We start from the raw sequence: 11164 nt of genomic DNA, 5'->3' as shown, positions 1-11164 counted from the left end.
TCCGTCCCCCAAATATTATCTCACTTTGCCCGATCACAAGTTTTAAAAAATATAGTGAAAAGTGAGTTAGAAAATGTTAGTGGAATATGGGTCCTACGTTTACATATTAGTTTTATAATAAAATGTGAGTAGGAATGAGTTAGTGAAATATGGGGTCCACTACCAAAAATTATAAAAAGTGAAATGAGACAAATTTTATAAAACGGACGGAAATGGAAAAATGGGATAAACTTTTAGGGACGGATGGAGTATTGATAAACTCATAGTTTAGCAAGTGTTTTGGATGTTTAAGTGCATATTTCAGTGTTTTGTAGCACATTACTTGATTTTTCATCTACTATCCCCTATTTTAGTGTTTTGATAAGTTTGTCGAGTTTTTGTAGTCACAACGGGTGGAAACGGATGAAACAGCACCCAAAGACCTTTAGCTGGGCGTTTCACACAAGGCTGGGCGTTTTACTACACTAGGCCGGGCGTTTACCTCCCCAGGCCGGGCATCCTCACTGGACCCGGGCATTTCGCGATGGAAAAACGCCCGGGTCGGGCATTTTGTGCAAGGTCGCGACTCAAGAAAAATGCCCGGTCCGGGAGTTTTGTCACTTAAAATCGCCCGGCCGGGCTATATGCTTATATGCTATGTTTGTTGCATTTTTCGATCCGGGTATAAATAGGACCTAGGGTTCGACTTCAGCACACATTCCACACACCCCAGAAGCAGTTTTAACGATTTGAGAGCAGATTGAAGCGACGAAGAGTCTGATTCATCAACAAGATTGAAGACGAAGACGATTTGCCCATTCAATCCACCTTTGGGAGTATCTTCATTAGTTTTCCTATGTTCAGTTCACTTCTATGGATTTCTCTTGTGAATTGGCGTTGAATATGAGTAGCTAAATCTTTTGTAGAGTTTTGGTGAAGACTACAATGAACCCTTTTGATTAATTCAAGGACTTTTGATTACCTATGCTCTTGTAATTTCTTTGTTTCATTCTTGAGCTTTTTCAATTCAATTGCTTAGCTACCAATTGAGTTTCAATTGCTTAGCTACCAATTGAGTTTATTGACCTAATTTTGAGTAATCGAGAGATACCTATTTAGGATTGATAAAAGAATGAACAACGCCTAGATGATTTGCATTCGAGAGAAGGAATTCTAGAGTGAGGGCTTGAGCCTATTGTTTTAAGGAGTTAATTGTGAAGTATTAGAAGGAGACTTCAATATTAATGGTTAATCAACGGGTTGAGTGCACTCGAGAGGGGGCTTAACCTAGACTAGCGGCTTTCCTAGTAATCCTAGAGACTTCAATTGGGTAATCGAAGTTGTTGAATTGTTCGCATTGTGTTCGTTGTAGTTGGATCCAAGGCTCTACCTTGTTCTCTTATTTGAAACATATATTTTGTTACGCGCTTTTAGCTTGTTTATGTTTAATTGTTTTCCAAAATCAAACCAAACTTTCCGGATTGTCTAGATAGTAGTTAAAGTTGGTTCACGATACTCTTACTTGTTTTATGCTACACTAGCCCCGTATACTTGCGGGTATTTCTCGTGTTAAAAATAATTCGAGTCAAGTATACAGGATATCACCTCGGGAATTGAAGTGTTGTCCTATCTGCAGGCATAAAAGGAATCAAAGAGAAAATAAAACTACCTAACACACATGCGTTCGTAGGTGCTTAACTCTAATGGCATACCCCCTCCCCGTCCCACCGAAGATGACCTACTTTCCTTTTCCGTCTATTCCAACCAAGATAACCCCTTTCTTATTTAAAAAATATTTAAAATACTCAATTTTCTTTTCTCTTTCTTACTTACTCATCTCTCCTACTTTTAAACACTCAACAACTTTTTCTCTCTCTTACTTTTGCATGTCTCCTACTTTTAAACATCAACAACTTTTTTTATCTCTCTTACTTTATTAATCTCTTCTACTTTTAAACACCCAATAACTTGCTCTTTCCCATTTTAAACACTTTAAAATTAGCATGCATAAAATCTCGTGCTATCTACGGCGAGAGTACTTAACAAGTACAAAAGGACAGTGAGATGCGTGGTGTGATCACTGTATGAAATGATATAAAATGCAGAAAAGAGGGATGGTTTTTTTTTACCTTATTTCAAACTTGCAAGCAAAGTTTATACTAACACAAATAATTACAGTTAACTACATTGTGCAAGGATCAAATCTAAAGGCTTCACTGAACTTGAAGAACAAAGAAAACAAGAACTTCTTTGTCTCTTAAGCTATAATGCTTGAAGAAACGAAGATGTTGAGTCTGAAACTAAGAACGCGAACTTGGCTAACGAATAAAATGACAAAAATGGAGCATGTTAACATTTGAATATAATGTCGTAGATTTTTTGTAATATAATATGAACATTTGAATATAATGTTGTAGAATTTTTGAATATTTATAGATATATGTGACTTTCAATGGCAATTGAAAATAGGTAAAACACATGTATAAGTCTTTGTACTAATGCATGTTGTTTCATTAGGTCCTAAATTTTTTTGGTTCATTAGATCCTTGTACCAATACATTTATTTCATTTAGTCATTATAAAAAAAAAATTGTTTCATTAGGTCTGTATGCTAATGAATTTTTATTTAATAGGCTTTTGTACTTATATTTTCAATTTGGTTAAATATTTACTTTGTTTAGAAGAATTCAGAATTTAATTAAATTTTCTTGTATTAATTAAATTTAATTATTTTTCTATTTTCTCATAATTTTTTGAATTAATTTAGCTGCAATATAGCGACTTAAGAATCAGTGAAAAAATAAAAAAAAAATTGTTAATATTGCTCGTTATCAACTTATAATTTTTTTATATCATTTTCCTATGATTCTTAAGTCCATATTATAACTAAATTAATTTCAAAATAAATAAAATAAAAATAAATAAATATAATTAACATGAAAAAAGTTAATTAAATTATGAAGTCCTTTAAATAAAAATTGGAGCAAAAAGACTCTTAAATCAGAATGCATTAGTATTAGAATCTAATGAAATAAAAACTTATTAAATGACATAATGAATCAAAATGCATAAAAGTACAAGGATCTAAAATTTGTTGACAGGACCTAATGAAATAAAATCTATTAGTGCAAGGACCTTTAGATATGTTTTGCCTTGAAATTACTTAAATATTTATAAAAATTTTAATTTTATATAATTCCCTTAATTTAAATTATTTCCTTGCATACCAAATATCAAATTAAAGGAAATTTTTATGAGAGTTTTAACGGATTTGTAGTTACATATGTTTGAATGAATAAATTTGCACAAAAAATATACTACATTTTGAATCTATCTATGACGACTTACAGTACAATCCTCTTAATTGCAGTGTTAGAGCATCCGCAGCGGTGCTCAACCCGCTGCTCGTCCGTCCGTGCCGCTGAGCACCAAGCCGTCCGTCCGTCGATGGAGCTTGTCCGTCCGTGCCAGCGGCACGGCGCTGCTCTTAGCTAAGAGCACGTCCGTGCCGCTGAGCACAATTACGTGGCAGCTTCTGATTGGCCAACGGTAGACGTTACCAAACCGAACCAGCCCGTCCGAACCGGCCCGGAACCGTCACCGGCGGTTCGGAACCGTGAACCGGAACCGCGGTGGCGGTTCGGAACCGGATAGGAGTCGGCGGTTTAGGCGGGCCGGTTCAGGTTCACGAAAAATCAAGAACCGTAACCGCCGGTTCGTAACCGGCGGTTCCGGTAGCTTTTCAGGGTTTAGGGTATAGGCATGCAGGCGTAGGCATGCCGACTAAGAGTATATATATATACTATCTATTTACATTTATAATTTATTGTTTTTTACTTCAACTTTTTTTATTTAAGTCTTTTGATTCTTTTGTAATTTCAATTTTCAACATTTGTATTTGTAATATCGACATTCACATATCGTTCAAATTTGTATGATTGTATGATTCTTTCAATAAAATTCCAATTGTTCCAACTCCAATGTCAACTTCTACTCCATTTGTCAATTGTCATTCTCGTTTTATTTATTTATTCGATAGTACAAGACTACGACTACACCTACAACTCGACAATTAGTACTATACCGGAATAAAATTTAAAAATAAAAAATAAAAAAATTCAGCATTGAACCGGCGGTCCGAACCGGAACCGGCCCGAAACCGTCTGGGAACCGCCGGTTTTGAACCGGCTTGGAACCGTGACTGAACCGGAACTGGAACCGAAACCGCCTGACCCTAGGCGGGCCGGTTCAGGTTCCATATTTTTTTGAACCGGAACCGGCGGTTCATGAACCGTGGTGACGTCTAGCCAACGGCATAGCCGTTGGCAATTTCGGTTTTTTATTTTTTATTTTTTTTAAAATTTGAAATTTATTTTAAAAAATGTTTTTAAATAAAAAAAAATATTTTCCCACTTCCCAAAAAAATATATCCGTTTTCTACCCACTTTTAATTTATTTTTCAATTTTTTTCCCCCAAAATTCACATTTTCATCTATAAATACCCCCACTCCAACACAAAAAAAAATCACATTCTCATCTATTATCTATACTATCATCATCTACATTCTCTCATCTTTTTTCCTCATACTCTATCATCTAAATTCCCACCACACTACACAATGTCCAGCTCCGGCGATCACCCCTCCGGCAATCGCGGTTGGAACCACAATTGGTTCGACTCCGAGGCCGGATATAGTCCGGAAACCCAATTTACGGCCCCTCCTCAAACCCAAGGTTCGCAAGCTCCGGGTGGCTACCGTCCTTACCCGGTGCACGACCTAAACGCCCCCGGGTTCGGGTGGGCACCCGAACCCGGATCGGGAGGGAGCAACAGCTCTACTCCTACTCCTACTTCTGGTCCTACTCCTCCTGTTCGTGGCACCCGCACCCCGTACACTCCGGGTGAGATGATGGCGGTGTTCAAAGCCTACTTGGCAGTCTCCGAAGATCCGGACGTCGGCACAAACCAAACCGGAGAAACTTATTGGTGGCGCATCACTCGCCTCTACAATGAAACCCGGCCGGAGGGAACCATATATCGCAATGATAGTATGGTTCGCAATTGCATGTTCAGATGCAACGAGGCAATCGGGAAGTTCCAGGGGATTTACCTCCAGGAAGAGCGGTCGGCGGGGAGCGGCACGAACGAGCTCGACATCATCAGTGCCGCCTTGGCGACCTACCAATGGGAGGAGTTCAAACCGTTCAAGTACCTCGATTGTTGGCAGGAGGGGCGCCTACATCCGAAGTATAGGGGCGGCATAGTAGCATCCTCCTCCAGCTCCTTCAGCAAACGGTCGAGGTCGGTAGCTCTATCCTCCTCCGATGATGTGGCTACCCAGCTTGCCGGAACTAACTTGGGTAGCCCCGACGCTGGCCCGAGCGGTTCCCGCCGGCCGGTCGGAAGGAAGAAGGCGACGACCACCCGCCGCGGCGCCCCGACTCCATCCGCCGCCGCCGCCGCCCCCGCTCCCTTTGTGCCTCCTCCACCCCCGAACAACTCGTTGTGGGCCATCTTGAGTCAACTTCATATGACCGATACGTCTCACATGACTGCGGAACAACTTGCAACACATGAGCAATTGATCCGGGGTCTCAAGAGGCAATTGGGGTTAGAGGAATAGTCTTCCACGTTTGTAATTTTTAATTTGTAGGATTTTAATTATGTATTTTTTATTTTAATTATGTATTTTTATTTTTAGTATTTTAATTATGTAATTTGTATTTTTTAGGATTTTAATTATGTAATTTTTATTTTATAATGTAGAAATGTTTTTAATAATTGGAGTATTTAAATTGAATAATAGAATGGTGGGACCCTTGAGCTTGTCCTTAGCTAAGAGCACGGATGTGGGTGTTGTGCTCTTAGCTAAGGATAAGGAATAAAAGTGGGTCCGGGCCCACCTCCGTGCTCTTAGCTAAGAGCACGGATGGGGATGCTCTTTTAATTAATTTTTCATGTCAATGTGCATCATGAAATTGGTAAAGCATGAGAGATAACAAGATAAAGTAAAATAAGAGAGAGAACGGAAAAAAGTGGGTATAGTAAAGTGAAAAATTGGAAAAAAAAAAACATTTTATATAGAACTAATTTTGGTGGACGAATCAAATTGAAAACATGAGATTAATTTTTCTTTTACTGAGTAATATTTAAACTTGTTTTCAGTTTTTAATGATGAAAATGCAGAGGAGTGTTATATTGCTAAGTACAACTAAATAATAGTCATTGGATATTCAAATTAAGGGTCTAGATCATCAACCTCGAAATGTCAATATGATTAACAAAAAAGTCAATGAGGGTATTAAGGTCAATTTACAACAAATGTCAACATAGTATATAAAATATGTCAATATAATACATGTAGAATGTCTATATAAGCAATGTGTTAACATTCTCGAACCATTGTGCTGACATTCTCAAACCATTGTGTTGATATTTTCGAAACACTACATTGACATTTTCATTCAAAATCCTAATTTGTTAGTTAGCCATTAAATGATAAGTTAACAATTGATCCCTCCTGAAAATGCATTCGTCATATTCCAAGAATTTTGCATATAATGAGTTCGTTGCAATGATATGATGAATACAATTATCAATTGGACAAGTTTAGCCTTATGATGGTTTTTTATAGCATACATAATGAATACAAAATAAATTACTCACTGGATTAACATAAAATTAATCCATTAGATGAATGTCGCATCCATATTCAGATAGAAATTAATTGTCCAACACACATATTCTACATAACAACCAATGACTAACGGAATTCATATAACTACCAAAGTGCATGAACCTTATGTTGTTATATATACATAAGCTCCTCACCTCTTCTACTCACAAAAACACATACACTCTCTCATAGTAATACAAAAACACCATGCCTACTTCCTCACTAGTCGTAGTTTCAAAATGCAAGATATACCCCGACCTCAAATCCACCGTCAAATCCCTCAAGCTCTCCGTTTCCGACCTCCCAATGCTCTCTTGCCAATACATCCAAAAGGGTGTCCTCCTCCCTCCTCCGCCTCTCTCCTCCGCCGACCTCCTCTCTCTCCTCAAGCTCTCCCTCTCCAAAACCCTCTCTCACTTCCCCGCCCTCGCCGGCCGCCTCCAAACCGACCACTCCGGCCACGTCCACATCGTCTGCAACGACGCCGGCGTCGATTTCGTCCACGCCAAAGCGCCGCACCTCTCCACGGAGGCCCTCCTCCTGCCGCCCGATCACGACATCCCCCCGGCCTTCCGCCGCTTCTTCCAATACGACAGCACCCTCAGCTACGCCGGCCATAGCAAGCCCTTGATGGCGGTGCAGGTCACCGAGCTCGCGGACGCCGTCTTCGTCGGCTGCACCGTCAATCACGCCGTCGTGGATGGGACTTCGTTTTGGAATTTCTTCAATACTTTCGCGGAGGTGGCCAAGGGGGTCAAGAAGATCTCCCGGCCTCCGAATTTCCGCCGCGACACCGTTTTCGATTCGCCGGCGGTGCTGGATTTGCCGGAGGGAGGGCCGTCGGCGACGTTCTCCGGCGACGAGCCCCTCCGCGAGAGGATCTTCCATTTCAGCAGAGAGGCGATCGCGAAACTGAAGGCCAGGGCTAACGGCGTCAACGGTAAAAGTAACGGAGAGAGAAATGGAATTCAATTAGAAAAGAAGGACCACACAGATCTGATCTCGTCCTTCCAATCGCTGAGCGCGCAGCTGTGGCGATCCGTGACACGTGGCAGGAACTTAGAAGCGGGGAAAACGACGACGTTCCGGATGGCGGTGAATTGCCGGCACCGGCTGGAGCCGCGGCTGGAGCCGCTCTACTTCGGGAACGCGATCCAGAGCATTCCGACGGTGGCGACGGCGGGGGAGCTGCTTTCGAACGATCTGAGGTGGAGCGCGGATCTGCTGCATCGGAATGTGGTGGCGCACGATAACGCTACGGTGCGGCGCGGGGTGAAGGATTGGGAGAGGAACCCTAGGCTGTTTCCGCTGGGGAATTTCGACGGGGCGATGATCACGATGGGAAGCTCGCCGAGGTTCCCCATGTACGACAATGATTTCGGGTGGGGGAGGCCGCTGGCGGTGAGGAGCGGGAGGGCGAACAAGTTCGACGGGAAGATCTCGGCCTTCCCGGGGGCGGAGGGGGACGGGAGCGTTGATCTAGAGGTGGTGCTATCGCCGGAAACAATGGCGGCTGTAGAGAATGATTTGGAGATTATGCAGTATGTGTCTTGAGTTGGTTGGATGGAGCCATTTTCACGCACCACTACGATATGCTCCTGTTGTGGATTATTTTTAATATCACATCCATCTTACTTTCATCTTTATCGTTTATTTACTTCTTTCCTGCCATATTAAATAACTCAAATAAAGCTTACTAACAAACATATATCTGTAAAGTAATCAAATTAAATTAAATATTTTGATGGGTAGTAATTAATGCATAATTAAGGTATTTTGGTTCATTCGGGAACTTATGATCTTACTTGAACAACATATGTTTTGTACATCTATATCCTTGATTTCGAACGGGACTGGAAACCACTTAAGGTGAGTGAACAGTGGCTGCCTCGGGTTAGGTTTCTGGTTCGTGATGAATGTAGATGATCGTTCTTGGCTCGACTTTGGTCCAATCAACATGGAATGGCAACTTAAATAAAAAATTTAAAAAAATACCTATTTTTAATACTCCCTCCGTTCCATAGTAATAGGGGCGTTTTTCCATTTCCGTCCGTTCCATAGTAATAGAGTCATTTCCCTTTTTAGTAAAAGTCAACACATTTTTCCACACCTACTTTACTCTCTCTTACTTTTTTCTCTCTTCATCTCTCTACCTTTTTCATTTTCCACTTTATTCGCTCTTTACTTAACTCAGTTAACACAATTTTTCTTAATCCGTGCTGAAAAGTTTTGCCTTCATTACTATGGAACGGAGGGAGTACATTTTAGTTGTCAATATTCAGTTATTCTATTCTGAAATCAATTCATTCAAACAAAAATTTAAGCAATCGAAATAATCCAGTGTTACCCTATCCGATCAATTTTATTTTTTTCATGCACCAAATCAAACACCCGCGTAAAGTTAAATATCCACTGAATTCATATTCATGTTCTTATCCATAGAAAAACAAATTTTTACAATTTTGATAAATTTTGGAAAGCAAAAATTGAGGCATCGTGGATGATATTTAGTGGAAAGGTGGAGACACATGTAGTGTTTGGTTATAAAACGACATTGAAGAAAATGATTAATAGTTAGAAAGGGAGGGTAGACAACGACAAAATAGGGAAAGCGACAAAAACAGAAAGTGGACAAGATAAGAAATGGCAGTTAGATGTCGAAGTAGAATGGTAGGGATAGGCCATATGGTGCGGTATCCATTGTATTCAACTCTATTGTCACGTAATGGGAAGTTTCTTCTGCCCCAGCCTGAGGCAAGAAATTTGGCTAGTCAGGTCTGTTTTATAGTGTTGACCGGATATAGCAACATAATTATATAGAAATATACCATTTGTTTGACAGATAAGATGATTAAAGGCATCCTTAACCCCATCCCGGATTTGGGCTGCAAGTCCCCTCCACGTCATCATTCCCGCAAATTTGGGATTTCAGGCCACAACTCCATTAACTCCGTAGGCCACAACTCGGGCCACAACTATTCATTTGCACTATTCACAACCACAACATATTTTAATCGTAAAATAGAATACGTTGAAAAATTAAAATCGGGAAAATTCATTGTTCAGTCGAAAAATAGAAAATTAAAAATCCGAGGAAAAATTTTTACAAATCCTAGAGAAAAAAAATTATTAAGACCTAGAAAATAAAAATTACATCCTAGAAAAAATATTAAAATAATTTAGAGGATAGAAATGGAGAAATTGGTGGAAGAATGTTGAAGAAATGGATATAATAAAATGGCAAAAAAAAGAAAAAAAAATTAAAATTTTGGGGGTTTGCGGCCCGTCCCGATGCATATAACCCTGAGCCGGGCCGGACCCCGGGAGCGGCCCAGGGACGGAACTGCGGCCCCGGGACCGTCCCGGGCCATGACTCTCCCCCCTCCAATGCTGAAATCGGGCCGGGACTCGCGAGTTGCGGCCCGGCCCGGTAGCGTTAAGGATGCTCTAAGAAGTGATTCAATTGTTTGTTAAACATAATTATATTTTAGATTAGATATAAAATGACTATATTGCCATTAATATAAGCCATCATTTCTCTAATTAATCATTTCTCGATCAAGATTACTTATTACTTAAAATAGAATCATTTTTATCTCTATTTCATACATTTTTACTTTATATTCTCTTCAATTTACACACAAAACAATACTCCGTACAACATAAAATCTCGTATCGTCTAAGAAAGAGATGATTTTCATTGGGACGGGTGGAGTATTTAGTCCAATTTAATTAAAATTTGAAATTAAATAAATCTTTAAATTACTATTGATTGAAAGGCAAAAATCGTATAATTGAAATACTAAATTATTTTATTGGAAACGACTATGATAGACGCACGACGTGAGGGGACTCATTCTTTTGCTTCTTCACCATCATTTTTAGAGACACAACTCATTATCGAGTCCCTGAATCATCTTCCAATGTGATTTCAATGAACATATTATTGTTCTCATTGATCGCCACGGCCAATCTTAGTGCAAAAATTTAGAATGAAAATTTGAGGGTAAGAGAGAATTTTTTAGTGTTAGAAAAGTGTTACTCCCTTCATTAGCTGAGTCGTATTCTGTTTGGGTTGTCAAACTGTAGCTGAGTAATTTCATTTTTTGGCAAAAAACAACAACCTTTCTTCTCTCTTCATCTCTCTACCTTTTTCCCTTCCTACTTTATTATCCATTTTCTTGACTCACCAACACAATTTTTCTTAAATCTCATGCTGAAAATAAATGTCTCTACTACATAGGAACGGAGGGAGAACTTAAAAGACACTTTGTTTTTATTTACACTTGATCATAGAGTTGTTTCGGTCAACAAATGATTTATCAAAAATTTTATAACTTAGGGATCAAAATATCATTCAAGCTATATATCCTTGACTGATTAAAAAAAAATGACTTCGCAAGAACAGAGCGAGGATGGGTTGAACAAGTTCTAAAGACAAGTTGAAAATTTTTCAATGATTAATTCCATTGACGTCATTAGTATGGATGATACCATCAAGTCTCGTG

General features: G+C 39.5%; 1 protein-coding gene across 1 annotated transcript; it reads left to right on the top strand.

The window, feature by feature from the left end:
* The first annotated feature begins 6787 nt into the window (after window positions 1–6787).
* Window positions 6788–8296, top strand: LOC125221524 (HXXXD-type acyl-transferase family protein). Its single transcript, XM_048123641.2, has one exon. It carries the CDS (start codon window positions 6864–6866, stop codon window positions 8208–8210), a length of 1347 nt encoding a protein of 448 aa, XP_047979598.2. The 5' UTR covers window positions 6788–6863; the 3' UTR covers window positions 8211–8296.
* The last annotated feature ends 2868 nt before the right edge of the window (window positions 8297–11164 follow it).

The sequence above is a fragment of the Salvia hispanica genome, chromosome 1 (assembly GCF_029641045.1).
Source record: "Salvia hispanica isolate PSC_SH4W2 chromosome 1, Shi_PSC_v1, whole genome shotgun sequence".
Taxonomy (NCBI): Eukaryota; Viridiplantae; Streptophyta; class Magnoliopsida; order Lamiales; family Lamiaceae; genus Salvia; species Salvia hispanica.
This window is presented reverse-complemented; position numbering and strand designations above follow the sequence as displayed.